General features: G+C 40.1%; 2 protein-coding genes across 2 annotated transcripts; both read right to left on the bottom strand.

Moving 5' to 3' along the window:
• Positions 1 to 3,673: 3,673 nt before the first annotated feature.
• Positions 3,674 to 4,720, bottom strand: LOC130829157 (olfactory receptor 51I2-like). The gene has a single exon (XM_057695392.1). The coding sequence runs from the start codon at positions 4,718 to 4,720 to the stop codon at positions 3,674 to 3,676; it is 1,047 nt and encodes a 348-aa protein (XP_057551375.1).
• Positions 4,721 to 13,216: 8,496 nt separating this feature from the next.
• On the bottom strand, positions 13,217 to 14,252 carry LOC130829223 (olfactory receptor 51I2-like). The gene has a single exon (XM_057695504.1). The coding sequence runs from the start codon at positions 14,177 to 14,179 to the stop codon at positions 13,217 to 13,219; it is 963 nt and encodes a 320-aa protein (XP_057551487.1). The 5' UTR covers positions 14,180 to 14,252.
• Between the last annotated feature and the right edge of the window lie 5,515 nt (positions 14,253 to 19,767).

Genomic DNA, 19,767 nt, shown 5'->3' with positions numbered 1-19,767 from the left:
GGTTTTACAGCAGCTTTAGTCTGCAATGCAAGAATTATGTCATATAACTTAGCAAAACCATGATGCCTGCTGTATCTGTGGTGATAAATATGTGTGATGTCTCCATAGAGTCCTCATGGGAGAGCTGCAGCACCGACTCCTCGGATTCTGGAGCGAGGCAATGCTGTCTCCAGCAGAGTTCTCTCTGTTCAAAAGGCAGGTATTGGAATGCTATGCGGACCCTAGTAGGAATTAAACACTTGACCATGGAACACTAAGTGCCTACGTAACTAAAATTGCCTATTTTATATGGCTAACATTGTCAGGCCTACCCACGTCATAAGAATTATACTATGTCTTATTACACATAAGACAGTACTATGAATTATACTGGTACAAGTTTAGGAGGCACAAGTGAGTTATGTAAACAGGTGGCCTAGACTTCCTGTCACCAGTCTCTTTTGCATCAATGCCTCTTCCTCAGCTTGTACCTATGGTCTCACGGGGATTTCCCTATACCTAACTGATGGAGGAGGAAGTAGCCTGGGCCTGATTCATGGCTCGGGTGGCTTAATATGTAGGTAGAAGTAAAACAAATAATGCTGCCTCACTACAGCTTTATTCAGAGATGGTCCTGAAGAATAGTGAGGGGGCCTGGAAGGAGAAATATTGGAAGATTGAAAACAAAAGTCTGGGGGAGATATGTGAAAGGCTACATGAGAATGTAACTAAAATGTGAAAATCCCTATGTCTCACATTAATGCTCACCAGAGAGTCTCTATCCTACAGGAAGCACTGAACAATCAGATAAACAGGATGACAGGATGACACATCCAGTGCCCAACACGCTTGTGTCCTCCTGCACCCCAGGGCCTGCACGAGGGGCCCTTGAACTGGGTGGCCTGGGTGTCAGGGATGGAGGTAAGCAACGGTCCAGTGGAATAAAGTCCCCTTCCCCTGGGCAAATCTAGTTTCTGCCATTGCTGAATGTCTGACTGGTTAACATTAGAGACTGATTCAAACAAGCTGCTTATAAAAGTGTCGCCCTCCTTAAGGAAAAGGTCTGGGTTGCTTGCTGTTGGGTAAGTAGCCTAAACCTGCAGAAGTCTGACCATGAAAAGGTAGCATCTAGAATGAGTGGTAAAGGAGGGAAATTATGAATGTTAATTTTATCTGGGACCATTCAGAGTAATGGGACATCTAGATTGTTCCTCTATACCTTTAGTTGTAAATCTTTTTCCTTTCTTTCTCTTTCTCAAATTGCCACCACTATGAAGGATGAGTGATGTATGCAGTTAACTTAGTGTAAACCTGTGATCATGGTGGTACAAGATGAAGAGGGTGGGGTACACTGAGTACCACTCCCATAACCCTCAGCACTCACTTTTCTATCCTGACAGCATCCTCCCGCATCCCAGTTTTGAGTCTTCACCTGGAGAATTTCTTTCCGTCACACAGGGGCAGACTTGAAGTGCTAGGGATCAGCTCTCAGCCAATGATAAATGGGAGGGTAAACATCTCACCTTCCTGGGATCCCACATTTTCTACACTGTGTTTCAAAACTACTCCTTGAATTTTTACTCCATTTACCCACACAGGAAACATGCTCAATCACGCACCCTTACTGGTTTTCTTACTTCCCTATCTCTCTATTTTAATAATACTTCTTGGAAAAACCTCTCAAATAACCTACTTGTAGTCAAGTCTTGTCTCAAGATTTGTTTCTGGGAGAAATCATCTTAAGAGTTTTACATACAGTCCCAAGAGTTGTAGAATTTAGGAAGAAGACATTTTCCAAACTGTGTGCCATTTTCAATTTTCCTCTTCTTATATCCACCTTCATTTCTTCTGTCCAAGAGTAGCCCCCCAAATTTTGACCAACAGTCATGGGGATATTTTCTTTAAATTTCATCATAAACTATAAAAAATAGGGCAGGAAACAAAACTTTAGGAACTATATTTGCTTAAAGAAATGTGCTTTAGTTTATTTTGGGTTTCAAGAAACTTGTTATTTCTTTTCCTCATTCTATTATCTTATCCCTCTTGTGGAATGAAGAAAGTATTATTACCCCTACATTTCAAATGCAGAAACCAATATTCTGACCTGAGAAAATGATTTTCAAAAGAACACAGGGAAAAAAATAATATCAAGGTCAGTACTAGAATCTAAGTCTTCTGATGTCCAGTCTAATATTCTTTTCATCTGTTCACAGCCTATTTCAACTTAATAAAAAGCTCTAGTTAAAGTTTCAGAAGACCTAGAATACTGAGTCCTCTTCTGGGTGTGGTTCTGCACTTTTAGTCTTTGGAAAATTCACTCTGGCAAATTATCACCAAGCACAAATTCTCAGCTGGGTTTTATACTTCTCGGAGACAAACAAGAAAAAAAAATCCTTGATATGGGAGTGGTTGGAAATTCATTATGACTAGAGTATAAAGTAGAAGATACTAAGTGCTGTATAAAGGCACAGAGATCCCTTTAAGATCTCACTTTAAAGTCCCATTTGCTCTTTAGGATGGGCATCTGGGAAAAAAGGTGATAATTATGAGAAACTTTCATTTATTTATTGTCTCATTTATTTCACATATAGTTTCTTACTGCTAACTATTTTCCATGGGTCCATGACCCATGGAAGCAGCACCACACTTGTACCCAGGAACAGATCCAACTCCCTTGGCATATATTATATTTTTAAAAGTTCTACTTGCTTGCGCCCTGCCTTCTACTGCAGCCTTATCCTCTGCCACTTCAGTCTCTTCTTTAATCACACCTAACCATTTGTTCTTCCAGGAAAGCAAACTTACTGATTCCTCCATCTGCAGTGTCCTCTCCTGCTGTTTCTCCACTCTCCCCGAACTACTCCATATTCCCTCATCTGCATAATATACTCTATTTTTCAAAAGATCTAGCTCAGAGAGAGCCCCCAGAAAACTCATAAGCCAGGTACTTCTACTGTTTTTTTTTCTTATATATCCCTGTGCTTACCCTGCATCAATATCTTATTACTTGTCATCATAGTTGCCTACTCATTTTTCTCTCTACTCGAATAGGCTACAAGGTTCTGAAAGGCAAAAATTTGAGTCTTGTTCATTTCTGAGGTTTTAGAACTTAGGCAGAGATCAAATATTGGTTCTGATGAATAAATGAGTGATTAATACAATAACAAGAAGAGCAAACTTTCATTGGTATTTACTATGTTATACATCGCTTTCCATATATTGATCCTTATAACATTGTAAGATAGACACTATAATATTTCCATTTAATTGTAGAGAAAACCAAAGCATACTGAGGTAAATAACCTGCTCCTCTGCTTACCCAGAATTCTGCACAAAACTTTAACAATGAGCTTATTACTCTGCATTAAACAGTTTCCGATTTGGGTATTTTTTATATATACACAAAGGTGAGAAGTTTGAAAGGCAAGACCATTTATAAATCATTTATGTGTTCCTGGTACTTAGCATAGGACGTGAAAAAAAGTTAGCATTGAGAAAATATATGTGAAATAAATGAGACAATAAATAAATGAGTTTCTCATAACTATCACCTTTTTTCCCAGATGCCCAAAACAAAGCTATGGGTGGGACTTGATCTATCCAGAAGTTTGTTTATTTATTTATTTATTTACTTATTTACTTTGGTTTACCAAACTCTTTTTAGGGCCCCCAATCCTGCAGGCATCCTGTATCATCAACTCTGGCCTTTCCCCCTCAGCACCCTGAGCATGGCCTCCCTGATGGGCTTGGACTTGACACTGTAGATGATGGGGTTGAGCACAGGGGGCACCACCAGGTACACATAGGCAACAAGGGCATGTATGATGGGGGGCAGGTACCTCCCAAAACGGTGGATCATGGACACACCTATGACTGGGATGAAGAAGACAAAGACAGCCAGGATATGGGAGACGCAGGTGTTGAGGGCTCGGATCCGCTCTCTGAGAGACGCCAGCCCCATGACTGTGTGCAGGATGAGAGTGTAGGACAGGACAATGAGTAGGGAATCAATGCCTGCAGTGGACACAACCACATAGAGCCCATAGAGGATGTTTATGGTGATGTCAGAACAGGCTCTTCTCATTACATCAGGATGGAAACAGAATGAGTGGGACAGGAGGGTCTTATTAGGGCAGAAGTTCAGACGTTTCAGCAGGAAAGGTACTGGAAAGAGAGACATGGTAGCACGGGCCACAATGGCCAACCCAATTCTGAGGATGACATTGTTTGTGAGAACAGCGGCATAGCGCAGGGGGTTGGAGATGGCCACAAAGCGATCAAAGGACATGGCCAGGAGCACCGAGGACTCCACCACGGAGAAGAAGTGGAGGAAGAACATCTGGACCAGACAGGCATTGAAACCAATGAGCCGATGGTCAAACCAGAGCACAGCCAGGGTGGTGGGCATTGAGGACAAGGTGAGGCCCACGTCGGTGAGGGCCAGCATGGACAGGAAGTAGTACATGGGCTGGTGCAGGCTGGGGGTCCTCCTCACAGCCAAGAGGATCAGGCAGTTTCCAGTGAGGGCTGCCGTGTACATGGAGGAGAAGGGGATGGAGATCCAGCCATGAGCGGCCTCCAGCCCTGGGATGCCAATCATCAGGAAAGCAGGTGGCTGGAAGAAGGAGACATTGGCCAAGGACCAGGAAGCAAGCATCTTTGGAAGGCAGTTGAGATCTCCAGAAAGATGTGACCTTTTCAGTCTGGGCAGACAGAAAGACCCTGACCAGACACTTGTCATTAGGAAGACGTTTATTTATTCTCTGTAGGCTTTTCATTAATTATTTTCCATTTCTCAGATTTTGATTTGTATTATCTGTTCCAAGAATATACGTACATTAGCCAACATGTCCTCAAAACAAATGCAGAATGCAGGGGGTAGTTTAACTTCTCTATGAGTACCAGAAAATAAATGACTGAGATAGATTTAGAATTCAGTTCTTTCCAAATGTAAACTCTCTACTATTTCTGCCCTTTACATGCGGTGTATCCTAATGTTACATAAAGTGATGCTTGTTAATACTCTTTAACATGCAGAGCACTCCCTAAACACCCCTGATCAATGTCATCACCCTCTGCTTGTCCTGGTTGTTGTTGTTATTCCACTGATAATGCATTTTGAAGTGTTTTAAGTGCCTTCACATAGTCATCAAATATTCTCTCCCAATTACCTTGTTGATAGACAGGGAAGGGAAACATTTTAAATAAGGTAAAAAGAGAGACATTCTTAGGTCCATGAGGGAAGAGAAAACTGCAGCCCTGAAGCAACTGTTAGAACCTGAGACCTTTTTGTGTTCGGAGGGTCTGAGTACAAATCCCAGGACATAGCCTTTTGATCAAGTCTCAGTAATGATAAATTCCTAGGCTGAAAATTACATTAAGTACTAGGAAAGTTTTGGTAAATGAAGAAACACTTGATTCTCACCAGGTCACTGAGAACACAGGTATGTGGGGTCCACCTATACTTTGCCCAGAGCATATCTGCCTGGGTCATTGCAACCCAGGCTACGCATTGCTCTGCTGGAATCATGCCCTCACTCCATTCACTGAACATGCCCCACAACCTTCAGAATACCAGCTAAACCTTTGGGTCAGCCTCTTAGCACATCCATCTTGAGAACTTGATTTGTCCTTGAATGGCCTCTCTCTAAATTCTTAGCACTGACCTCTGCCCTAGCTGGGAGGGCCACAGCTGCAGGGGTGACAGACCCTGAAGTTCTCTTCCCCAAGTTAGGATTTCCACAGATGCTAACTGAAGACATGAATCGAAGACATAAATTTAGGCTCCTTAAATGTTCAGTGGGATCTGTCCTAGTGATATCTCTAATTTTCATGTCTGATGCTGCGGAAATAAATGTACTAATTTATCGCTTATTGAATATCTCTTGTGTTCTAAATATTAGACTCATTTTTTTCTCCTTTTCATAAATAATATCTCTCAGTCTCAAAAAAGAATCACATAAGGGAAGTATTTTTGTATCATTCTAAATTATTATTTTTAGTTGACATATAATTGACTTACAGCATTATATGAGTTTCAGGTATACAAAATAGTAATTTGATATTTTTATAGATTATACTCCATACAAAGTTATTATAAGTCTATATTCCCTGTGCTGTACACTACTTCCTTATAACTTACTTTATACCTAGTAGTTTGTACCTCTTAATCCTCTTCACCTATTCTGCCTCTTTCCCGACCCCTCTGGCTTCTCTCCTGTAAATTTTAAAGAATAAAAAAAATAATAATAAGGCCAATGTTTAAAAAAAAAACTGGAGGGGAGAGGCTTGGTGAGTTTCCCTAGGCCATGCTGGAAATGAGTCCAAATTCAAATTCCGGTCTATTTGGCTTACACACTTTCAACAGTCTTACACCACCTGTATTGTCAGTAGGCTGTACTAGATCCTGGAGATTTGTTAAGCATGGGGCTGGCAGGATCAGATTATCCAGAAGAGCTTGTTCGCTTCTGGTGTTCTCTGGTGATAAGACTTGAAGTTCTGCAAATGAAGCCCTTTCCTGTTTCTCCAAGAACTTCTTATTACTCCTCACTGTGACCCTTTGGGTCCTTTTTATAAAGCCAGTGGCCTTTTATTGTGCTAATTATCTCCTGGTGACTGCTTTTCTTTTTACTAATCCAAGATACATTCAGTTTCATTGTTCTGATTTTGAAGTTTTCATAAATTTCTGTCCTGTTTTTTTTTCCAGGGATAATCATTGAATTGAGAGCTTCAAGGCCTGACTGGCTGGTGGGGGGGGGGGGGGGGGGGGGGGTAAGGGCGGAAGACTTGGGAATGTGATCTAAAGCTTAAAACTCCTTCTTCCTTTAAGCTGGATTCTTGCAACTCCCCTTTGTAATCCTGATAGTAAGCTAAGGGCTGAGTGAATAAATTTTAAATTCTGATGAATATCATGACCCTCCCGGGGACGATCAGTCCTTAATCCTCCAGCTAAAGTCATTGTTTTTAGTAATCAATTCATTGCTGTTGTAAATTCCTATTGTTAGAGGTAACTCCGTCAAACTAGGAGACGGGGTTATAATTAACTCCTCTTTTTAGGGTATATAAGACTCCTGTAGGACTCCATCGTGGGTCTCTCCACCCTCTCCTGGTGTCTGTGCCAGAAGCTGTTGTACTTTCTCTCCTTAATAAACTGTTACTCTGCTACTTAAACCTGAGCAGTGGCTTGTTATTGATCCCTAGGAAAAATTCTTTTCCCTCGGAGATCACGAATCCGCACCCCTAGACGTATTTCATGGCATCAGGATGACCAAGAAAATGAATAATTGAATGAGGACACCTTAATTCTATTATAAAGTTCCCCTCCACCACAACCTTTAACATAGCACCTCCTAGGTGCATATGTTCACAAGTTAAACTATAAATTTTGTATGTAGTAAAGACCAGTGGCTCCTTCAGATTAATACAATTAATATTTATTATTATCCAATTTTATTTAGGCTTACTTAGGATCAATCCAGGAAATACTTTTTGTCATTGATAGCACGAATGAAAACAGAAGGTGAATTCTGGGCTCTCTATTTAGCTTGCAGGAATCTGAGGATTAATTTTACTGAGATTAATGTCACGTTTCTCTTTCTTTCCACCTGCATTAATCGATCTGTTATTGAGTTTGTCACAAATCCCTTCCCTTAGAACTTGCCTTTCTCCCCAGTTGATACGTAGGTCCCAGGCAACTCTGGGTATTTGTGTGATTTATTGCTCTTGGCTGTGGTCAAAGGATTCAAATGGTAATTTAAGCTGAATACTACAGGAAATTTAGAGCACAAGAGGGTAAAATGATAGTATTTATCATTTAGGACAAGTTACCAAAAATTACGGGCAACTCCTAAACAATCAAGCCAATTTCTCCCTTGCATGCAGATAATGTCTTTTCTAACCCCTTTTGTGAATATTACAGTGTTATGAGGAGTCTTACATTGGGAAGGGATTCTGTGTGGTGAAAGGACAGGTTTTTTGTTTTTGTTTTCCTGGTCTTTTACTAAAATGCCTATTTTAGTTGCCAAGTTGGATTGAAATGTTTCCTACTTTCCATAAAGTCCAGAAGTTTTATAATAAATCACTTTAACTTGGAATTAGACCAGGCTTGGTCTTCTATTATTATCTCTAAGACACTAAAGGGTCAAAGATATTTTAAGTTAATAGCTCTGCCCTGAGGATTTTAATCCTTTCCAGTTTAGCACTCTAGGATTCTGTTAACTTGGACTGGGTATGTCTGGGAAAGTCAAATAGCCCAGAAGCAAAAGGCTGAATCCACCATGCTTTATTTACTTGACCTCAAAGCCAAGTGCTTTTCTTTTCTTTCTTTTTAAAAAGTTTTCTATGAAAAAAACCAATTCTGGTAATTACATGACATGCTGGAGGTGCTATCTAATACTATGATGTGATCATTTTGCAATAACATAAGCCTTTTTCTAAAAGGCTCTTCTTACTCAGAAAAATGGGAAGGACAATCCTAGAGTGAGAGTGTAGACACCAAGCAAACATTCAGATACCCACAGGATGCTACCTGGGATGGGATTTCTAAGATACCCTTATATTGATGCCTTACTTAGAGAAACAAAATATTCATCTGCTTGGACACAGAGTCTGGGTTTCTGAATACTTATTAGAAAATCGCTGTGCTTTGGGAAAGTAGCCCCTCAGTTCCTCTCCCTTATCTGGGGGTGTGGACCTGCCATTCATGGAAGTCCCGGCCTCCTTCCTTTTCTTCCTTTTTCTGACATGTGCTCATCCTCCATCCCATTGGCTCCTCCACATGACAGCAGCTGAGAGAAAGGGGATCTCAGACTCACTTACCAGGCCCCCATCCTTCGAAACAGTGCAGCAAGGTTGTACGGGGACCCCGAGTTACTCACCCTGCCTGTTGTTGCAGCCTTCTCTACTGTTCCACATTCTGAAGGAGCCCAGAAAAACTCTGCAAGGAAGATTTTACTTTATACCACTGACGGGTGCCTTAGTGAGTTGCTGCTCCCTGGGGACATTTGGCCACAGGCCACAGAGGATATTCTCTGCTTAGTTTTTCCTAGGCAATGGAAAATGTGTGGGATACATGTGTTTGGATGGAAAATTATAATGCAAATGGGTTATCTGAGCAATTGATTTGTGAAGGAGATGGCTAGAGTCATCATCCTCTCTAGGTTGATCCAACTGTAAAGATGACTACCATTAAAAAAAGATAAGAAGTATTGATGAGGATGTGGAGAAATTAGAACCCTTGTACACTGCAGGTGATAATGTAAACTAGTGTGGCTACTATGAAAAATAGTATGGAGATTTCTCAAAAAATTAAATTTGGAACTACTATATCATCCAGCAATCCCACTTCTGAATATACACCCAAAAGAATTGATATCAGGATCTAAAAGATATCTGCAGTAGCACTTTAAGAGAACATTTATGTTTCCAAATATCAACCGCTAAATCTTACTTAAACTTACCCACTCCCCAATTTTCTGCCAGTGCGCCTGCCAGTGAAGAAAGTGCCCACCTGAGCAGTCTCTTTGGGATGACTTTGGAGTGAAGGTGTTCCTATTCCAGGGACATGGAATTTTAGGGGGTGAGGCAGAAGACAGTGATGTGAACTCAAATCTAGAATCTCTAATATTGTAATCTCAGGCAATAGTGAAAGGCCAGAGAAAGGCAATTCTTGAGCAAGGAGGTGCCCTTTTGGAGCAAGGGATGTCCATTGGATCCACAGCTGTGAAGAGCTATAACTACAGCTTTTGTTGCTTGGGATGTGATGTAAAGTTAATAAGTAGCTGTTGAATAAATAAATGAACTTCAGTGCATTTATTTAGGAGTTATGATTCATAAATAGGTTTATTCAAGCAATATTCCTGAAGCGACCTCTGGGCCAATTCCTTTTCCAGGTATTAAAGGCATTCAGTGTGAATCAGCATTCATTGTTGCCTTCCAGGAACTAAATCAGTACAAAGTATGGTTTCAACAGCAGGTGATAAGTGCTCTAAGAGAGGTGTGTACAAGCTACAAAGGGAGCAGAGGACTGAAGATCAAGGAACAGCACACAGAGGACAGAACTTTTTATCTCCTCCAGAAAGACAAGAGTCTTTCAGTTAAGATGCTGAGAGTAGAAGTGGAGTACTATAGCAGTAAAGAAAGCTGGGAGGTCCACTCCCCAGGGCTGTGCAGTTGTGGGGCCATCCCTCTGCTGCTGACATTTGGAGGTAAACTAGCGGAGAAGTGCGAGGCCCCGCACCCAGACATCTCCATTTCTTAACAGACCCCTAGGCCCTGTGATACATTCCCTCACTGTCTTCATTTATTCATCCATTAAAACATTATGTATTGGGACTTCCCTGGTGGTCCAGCGGTGAAGACATCACCTTCCAATGCAGGGGGTGCGGGGTTGATCCCTGGTCAGGGAGATAAGATCCCACATGCCTCATGGCCATAAAACCAAAACATAAAACAGAAGCAATATTGTAACAAGTTCAACAAAGACTTTAAAAATGGTCCACGTCAAAAAAAATCTTAAAAAAAACATTATGTATTGAGTGGTAAGCTTTTATTTATATTTATAGTTATGATATAATGTGTTAAGTACTACAGTTGAAGGAAGCATTGGGTGCTCTGTGATCACTGTTGGAACCTCTGATTTGGCTTGGGTAGGAGTGGGCAAAATCCCAATTCCAGTTGTAAGGAAAATCATATTCTAGTCAAGAGGAGGTATAATTGTTTTGCCTGCTCTGCATTCTAATTCTGCATCCCTAATGTCCATAGATCAGCCTACCCAGGTTTAGGGTTAGGACCTCCCCAGCATTCAATAATTATCGAAGAGTCTGTCCTATCTCTCTTGAAATACAGAATCCTTGGCATCAGGGTGTCTCTGTCTATCTGTCTCTGTCTTTCTCTCTCTCTACGTATACATTTTTGATAGACCCCACTCACACTTTTTAATTTTTATAAGTTTCAAATGTATGGAAAAGTAGCAAGAATATTATAATAAATACTTGTATTCCAATCACCTAGATTGATAACATTTTCAACATTATTTTCTCTCTTTCTCTTTCCCCCTCCTTTTCTCTACACACACACACACACACACACACACACACACACACACACTTTTTTGGCTGACTCATTTGAAAGTAAATTGTAAATATTACAACCCTTCTTAATAAATATTAAGCATGCACTTCCTAAAAACTGATTCTCCTACATAACCACAAAACCGTTTTCAAACCTAAGCAAATTATATTAACCTAATAATACCATCAACATACAATACATACTAGAAAGCCACAATTGTCCTAATAATGGCTAATTAATGCTAATATTTGCTTGTTATGTCCCTTTTATCTCTTTTAATTTAGATTAAGTTCCCTGATATGGTTTTGATAACATTGCATTCTTAGAAATATTCCAGGCTAGTGTGTGTGTGTGTGTGTGTGTGTGTATGTGTGTGTTGCTTCCCATATTTGCAGTTTTCCTCACAGTTAGATTCAGGTTGAATGTTTGTGGTAGAATTTTACATATGTGATTTTGTGTCCTTAATCATATCAGAAGGCACATAAGGTCAGATTACATCATTATTGGTTAAGCTAAATTTGATCACTTGTCCAAGGTGTTATTGCCAGTCTCTTTACTGTTAAGGCACATTCATCCATTTCTATTTAGTTAGTACACTGTGCAATGCACTTTGGGACTGTGTGAATATTATTTCCCAACATCCTTAAAGCATTTGTTGATTATTTAAATTACATTAAAAACTGCAAAAATATAATCTTCTAAATCAATATTTTTGCATTTACTACATGACATTCTTCTATAAAAAAAGAGTGTTCTTTTTTTCTTCTTTTCTCCCTCTTCATTTTGAATATCACTAGGTAGAAAAGGTAGAAAGGGGAGGGCATATCTGTTAAATGGAAAAGAAGGTAAAAAATGAAAAACCTATGCGTGGAGTTATCAGGTTGCTTGTAGAAATGTGAGTGGTTAGATGTGGCTCAGCGTAATCACACTTTTCTTAAAGAATTCCATTTGTATAATCAGCTGCTGTCAAAATTGTATTTAGTGTTTTAATTGAGCTACATTTGGCTGCTAGTAGCCTCTTCGAATGGGTTTCTGTGTATTTTTTTTTAAAACATGGTCCTATTGTTCTTGTGTTCTTTATTGCCTCAGGCATAAACTATTCTATATCACCTTATATTCTCCCTGCTTCATACCTGGATACCTGGAATTAGCCACTGCTCCAAGAATCCCAGGTTATTTGTAGTGGTGAATGGTATTTAGAAATGAATAGATAGATGGCAACTTTGCTCACTGCTGCTGGTATCCTTGCTTCCAGGTACTTTCAGAAGATGGAGAAATGTGGAGATGAAAATTTAAAAAAAAATATGTCTACATTTTTGAGTTATTGACTTAGTTTAACTTGCATTCTCTTTTTTCTAGACTGTTACAACAAACTTCCTTGCATTATTTTTCTCCTCCACTTTCACCTTCCTAATTTGTAATACACAGTTAAGCCTGTGCAACATCTAACACTGCAATAGCCTTTCCAAGGCTGACTTTTAAACAAAGAATGAAGGCCAAATGGTCCAATCAGACCTGAAAGGCCCCAAGAAATCTCACCACTGCCTGTCATTTCCAGCTCACCTCTCGTCATTCTCCCTGCAACACACACACAGATTATGCTGAGAAACATCTGACCACTCACTGTTCCACAAGCAACCAGATAACTCCACACCTCAGTTTTTCCACTTCTTACATTCTTTTCCATTTAATAGATATGCCCTCCTCTTGCCTGCCTTCTCTGCCTGACAAGTTCCTACTCACATGTCAGCCTCCTTCTTCCCTGACTCCTTTCTCATTTTCTCCTGTCAAGGCAGCAAAGCCTCTACTAGGTTCCTATAGCACTTTGTGTGAACCTCTCAGAGCATTATCACACATTATTATAATTGTGTATTTAGAAGCTTCTATTCTACAATGGAGGGAAGAGACTATCTATGGTTCATTTTAACATTTCTTACAGTGACCACAGGTTCTTGCACAAGTAAACACTGAATAAAAAAGCTGAAGTTACTGAGTGCAGTAAAGAATCACGACTGTTTTTCACCCATAAGTCTGAGGGTACACATTTGCTTGTCATACTCTTGATAATGTGTCTGAGTCAGGGCTCAGAATTTGGGCTTTCTGGGCAGAAGTTGTGACCATTGGGCTGTGTTTTCCCTCAGCTTCTGAGGTAGTTTTCTTGGTTTCATCAGCCTTTCCACTTCTCCTTCAGCACCCTGAGCATGGCCTCCCTGATGGGCTTGGACTTGACACTGTAGATGATGGGGTTGAGCACAGGGGGCACCACCAGGTACACGTAGGCAACAAGGGCATGTACGATGGGGGGCAGGTGCCTCCCAAAACGGTGGATCATGGACACACCTATGACTGGGATGAAGAAAACCAGAATAGCTAAAATATGAGAAACACACGTGTTGAGGGCCCGGACACGCTCCCTGGGAGAAGCCAGGCCCATCACTGTATGAAGAATAAGGGTATAGGACAACACAATAAGCAAGGAGTCGATACCCACCATGGACAGAACCACGTACAGCCCATAAACGATGTTGACAGTAATGTCAGCACAGGCCCGTTTCATGACATCCGCATGGAAACAGAATGAGTGGGACAGGAGGATCTTGCCAGGGCAAAAGTTCAGTCTCTTCAGTAAGAAGGGCAGTGGGAAGAGGGACACCATGGCTCGAGTGACAATGGCCAGCCCGATCCTGAGGATGACACTGTTTGTGAGGACAGCGGCATAGCGCAGGGGGGTGGAGATGGCCACAAAGCGGTCAAAGGACATGGCCAGGAGCACTGAGGACTCCACCACGGAGAAGAAGTGGAGGAAGAACATCTGGACCAGACAGGCATTGAAACCAATGAGCCGATGGTCAAACCAGAGCACAGCCAGGGTGGTGGGCATTGAGGACAAGGTGAGGCCCACGTCGGTGAGGGCCAGCATGGACAGGAAGTAGTACATGGGCTGGTGCAGGCTGGGGGTCCTCCTCACAGCCAAGAGGATCAGGCAGTTTCCAGTGAGGGCTGCCATGTACATGGAGGAGAAGGGGATGGAGATCCAGCCATGAGCGGCCTCCAGCCCTGGGATGCCAATCATCAGGAAAGCAGGTGGCTGGAAGAAGGAGACATTGGCAAAGGACCAGGAAGCAAGCATCTTTGGAAGGCAGTTGAGATCTCCAGAAAGATGTGACCTTTTCAGTCTGGGCAGACAGAAAGACCCTGACCGGACACCTCATTAAGAAGACATTTATTTATGCTCTATAGGCTTTTTCACTAATAATTATTTTCTACTTCTCAGCTTTCATTTTGTATTATTAGCTGTCCCAGGAATGTGCATACATAAGCCAATGTGTCTTCAAAGCAAATGCAGATGTAATAATAATAATGTAAATTTTTAATAATTTTAACAATTATTGTAACTTTTATACTGTTAACAAATGTAACTTTTATACTATTTCCACCCTAACATGCAGTATCTTCTTTAAAGTGATGTTTGTTAATACTCTTTAATATGGAAAGCACTCCCTAAATGCTCCTGATCAATGTCATTACCCTCTGCTTGTCCTGCTTGTTGTTGTTATTCCACTGATAATGCATTTTGAAGTGTTTTAAGTGCCTTCACATAGTCATCAAATATTCTCTCCCAATTACCTTGTTGATAGACAGGGAAGGGAAATATTTTAGCTAAGGTAAAAAGAAATTCTTAAGTTCACGAAGGGAAAAGAAAACTGCAGCTTTGCTCTGAATCAACTATTAAAAGTTGAGATCTTTCTGTGTTTGGAGGATCTCAGTACAAATCCCAGGACATAGCCTTTTGATCAAGTCTCAGTAATGATAAATTCCTAGGCTGAAAATAAGGAAAGTTTTGGTAAATGAAGAGACACTTGATTCTCACCAGGTCACTGAGAACACAGGTATGTGGGGTCCACCTATACTTTGCCCAGAGCATATCTGCCTGGGTCATCGCAACCCAGGCTACGCATTGCTCTGCTGGAATCATGCCCTCACTCCATTCACTGAACATGCCCCACAACCTTTAGAATACCAGCTAAAGCTTTGGGTCAGCCTCTTAGCACATCCATCTTGAGAGCTTGATTTGTCCTTGAATGGCCTCTCTATAATTTCTCAGCACTGACCTCTGCCCTAGCTGGGAGGGCCACAGCTTCAGGGGTGACAGACCCTGAGGTTCTCTTCCCCAAGTTAGGATTTCCACAGACGCCAACTGAAGACATGAATCAAAGAGATAAATTTAGGCTCCTTAAGTGTTCAGTGGGATCTGTCCTAGTGATATCTCTAATTTTCGTGTCTGATGCTGCGGAAATAAATGTACTAATTTATCGCTTATTGAATATCTCTTGTGTTCCAGATGTTAGACTTCCCACTTTCTCTTTTTTTTTTTTTGTAAATAATATCTCTCAGTCTCATAAAGAAAGATGTAAGGTAAGTATTACTTTACCTTTTTAACAAGTAATAAAAATAACAATAATAATAAAAAATAAGACTGAGGGGAGAGGCTTAAAATGTTCTTCTAGGTCATGCCAGGAATGAGAACAAGTTCACATTCAGGTCTATTTGGCTTAAACCCTTTCAACAGTCTTACGCTGCCTGTACTGGCCGTGGGCTGTACTAGATCCTGGAGATTTCTTAAGTGTGGGGCTGGAAGGATCAGATTATCAAGAAGAGCTTGCTTTCTTCTGATGTTCTATGGTGACAAGACTTGAGGTTCTGCAAATGAACCCCTTCCTGTTTCTCCAGAAAAACTGTTTACTTCTCACTGTTACCTTGTGGTTCTTTCTTATAAAGCCATTTGCCTTTTATTGTGCTAATTATCTCCTTGTTCCTGCTTTCCTTTTCACTAATTCCAGACACATTTCTTCAGCTCTCATTCAATCTCATTGTTCTCATTTTGATGATTTCATAAATTTCTGTCTGTCTTTTTTTTTTTTTTTCTTTTTCAGGGATAATCAGTGAATGACCAAGAAATGAATAATTGAATGAAGACAACTTAATTTTATTAACCAGTTCCCCTCCACCCCAGCCCTTCACACAATACCTCCTAGGTCCATATATTCACAACTTAAACACTATATTTTGAATGTAGTAAAGACCAGTGGCTTCTTCAGGTTAATACAATTAATATCTATTATTATCTAATTTTATTTGTATTTACTGAGGATAAACCCACGAAACACTCTTTGTCATTGGTAGCATATATCAAAGTAGAATGTGAAGCCCTCCATTTAATTTGCAGGAAACTAATGATTAATTTTACCTGAGATTAATGTCGCAATTCTCTTTCTTTCATCCTGCATTAATTGGTGTATTATTGAATTATTCACAAATCCATGATCTTGGAACTTGCCTTTGCCTACAGTTGGTATGTAGGTCCCATGAAACTCTGGGAAGTTGTGTGATCTACTGCTCTTGGCTGTGGTCAAAGGATCCAAATGGTAATTTAAGCTGAGTATTGTAAGAAATTTAGAACTCAGATGGGTAAAATTATAGTGTACAACTTAGAAGTTGCCAAAAATTATGGGCAACTCTTATACAATTAAACCAATATCTCCCTTGCATGCAGATAATGACCTTTCTATCCCCTTTGGTGAATATTACAATGATATGAGGAGTCTGACATTTGAAAGGGATTTTGTGTGGTGAAAGGACAGCTTTTTTTTTTTTTCTGTTCTTTTACCAAAATGACTATTTTAATAGACAAGTTGGATTGAAATGTTTCCTACTTTCCATAAAGTCCAGAAGTTTTATAATAAATCACTTTAACCTGGAATCAAATCAGGCTTGGTGTTCTATTATTATCTCCAGGACACTAAAGGCTCAAAGATATTTTAAGTTATAGCTCTGCCCTGAGGAATTCAATTCTTTTCCAGTTTAGCACTCTAGGATTCTGTTAACTTGTGACTGGGTGTGTCTGGGAAAGTCAGATAGCCTAGAAGCAAAAGGCTGAATCCACCATGCTTTATTTACTTGACCTCAAAGCCAAGTGCTTTTCCTTTTTTTTTTTTTTTTCCTACCAAAAAAAAAAAAAAGAAAAAGAAAAGAAAGAAACCTGGTAATTATGTGACATTATGGAGGTGCTATCTAATGTTACAGTGCAATAATTTTGCAATATTTAAGCGAAGTGTTTTTCTAAAAGGCTCTTCTTACTCAGAAAAATGGGAAGGACAATCCTAGAGTGAGAGTGTAGACACCAAGCAAACATTTAGATACCCACAGGATGCTACCTGGGATGGGATTTCTAAGATACCCTTATATTGATGCCTTACTTAGAGAAACAAAATATTCATCTGCTTGGACACAGAGTCTGGGTTTCTGAATACTTATTAGAAAATCGCTGTGCTTTGGGAAAGTAGCCCCTCAGTTCCTCTCCCTTATCTGGGGGTGTGGACCTGCCATTCATGGAAGTCCCGGCCTCCTTCCTTTTCTTCCTTTTTCTGACATGTGCTCATCCTCCATCCCATTGGCTCCTCCACATGACAGCAGCTGAGAGAAAGGGGATCTCAGACTCACTTACCAGGCCCCCATCCTTCGAAACAGTGCAGCAAGGTTGTACGGGGACCCCGAGTTACTCACCCTGCCTGTTGTTGCAGCCTTCTCTACTGTTCCACATTCTGAAGGAGCCCAGAAAAACTCTGCAAGGAAGATTTTACTTTATACCACTGACGGGTGCCTTAGTGAGTTGCTGCTCCCTGGGGACATTTGGCCACAGGCCACAGAGGATATTCTCTGCTTAGTTTTTCCTAGGCAATGGAAAATGTGTGGGATACATGTTTTTGGTTGGAAAGTTACACATTTGAGCAACTGAGTTGTGGAGGAGAGGACTAGCATCATCATCCCCTCTAGGCTCATCTGTGCTACCACATCTATAGGAAATTTTACTGGGCACTTTTCAACCTTTTTGTTTACTGTGCCTTTCAGTGATATCAGATCTATTATCTGGAGTCACATAGAACACTTCCTGGCCCCTCCAATTGTGGTTTTCAGACACTCAGGTTGAGTTGTGTCTATTTCCCTCCATTCCCTCCTTGATCCCTAGGGTTGTTCATACAGCTTAAGCAGCCCCACTTCCTGTGACTGTTTCTCATGTGACATTGTGAAAGCTCCACTATGTTCCATAGCAAATATGCATCAAGTAACCTACGGAGATAGATGGGGTCTAAAGGGCCTAAGACAGAGAGAGATGAATGGGGGTAAATATGTTTACTGGGAACTCATCCATATCTCTGGATTTGTGTTTTTAGAGATGCAGCATGTCTTCTAACCTAGGAAATAGTCCTTGCTATTTTGTTCCATCCTTGGGAGTTTCCTTTACTTCTAATAGAGTGAAATAAATTGAAAACATGAAGAGGCCCCAGGGCCGAAATGCAGAAGCCTCTTTGTTTGCATGTATGTGTAACAGCTTTATTGAAGTATGACTGACATACAAAAAAACTGCATTTCTTTAATGTATACAACTTGATACATTTGGACACATCCGTATACCCGAAAAATCATTCAACCCCTTCAAGGTAATAGACATATTCATCACCAAAAGTTTCTTTATTGAAGATGGCAGGATTCTCTTCTTTTTAAAGGCTAAATAATATTCCACTTTATATGTATACCACATTTTCCTTATCTATTCATCTGTTGAAAGACATTTGGGTTGTTTTGATATCTTGGCTTTTGTGAATAAAGGTGAAATGCATATGGGAGTTCTAGATATGGTAGGAAAGTACCTCAACATAATAAAGGGCCTATATGAAAAGCCCATAACCAACATAACACTCAATAGTAAAAAACTGAAAGATTTCTCTCAGAAATAAGGATCAGGAACAAGGGAAAGGTGCTCATTGTTCCCACTTCTATTCAACACAGTACTAAAATCCTAGCCAAAGCAATGAGATAAGAAAAAATAAATAATAAAGGGAGCCAAATTGGAAAAGAAGTAACATTATCTCTGCTTGCAGACAACATGACCTTATGTATTTGAAATCCCAAAACTCTATAAACAACTATTAGAAAAAAATTCAGTAAAGTTGCAGGATACAAAATCAACACATAAAAAACATTTTTTTATTACACTAACAATGAACCATCCAAAATGGAAATTAAGAAATAGCATCAAGGAAAATAAAATAGGGATAAAGTTAACCAAGGAGCTGAAAGACTTGTACACTGTAAACTACAAATCACTGAAGAAAGAATTAAAGAAGACACAAATAAATGAAAGTACACTGCATGTTCTTGGATTAAAAGACTTAATATTGTCAAAGTGTGCATATTACCTCAAGTGACCTGCAAAAGCAATGGAATTCATATAAAATCTTGACATTTTTTACAGAAATAGAAAAAAAATCCTAAAATTCATATGGAATCACAAGAGACCCCCCAATAGTCAAAGCAATCTCGAGCTAGAAGAACAAAACTGGAGGCATCACACACAATCTGATTTCAAAATGTATTTCAAATGCACAGCAATTTAAAACAGCATGGTACTGGTATAAAACTGACATATAGAACAGAGATCCAAACCCACCCATATATATTCAACTGATTTTTAACAGGGTCCCAAGAAATACAATGTGGACAGGATGTTCTCTTTGACAAGTACTGTTGGGAAAACTGGATGCCCCCATGGAAATGAGTGAAATCGGACCCTATCTGACAGCATATGCAAAAATTAACTGAAAATGATTAAATATTTAAACATAATACCTGGAATTATAAAACTCCTAGAAGAAAACT

Source organism: Hippopotamus amphibius, chromosome 9 (genome assembly GCF_030028045.1).
Source record: "Hippopotamus amphibius kiboko isolate mHipAmp2 chromosome 9, mHipAmp2.hap2, whole genome shotgun sequence".
NCBI lineage: Eukaryota > Metazoa > Chordata > Mammalia > Artiodactyla > Hippopotamidae > Hippopotamus > Hippopotamus amphibius.
The sequence above is the reverse complement of the archived record's forward strand: the minus strand, read 5'-3'. Positions and strand labels throughout refer to the sequence as shown.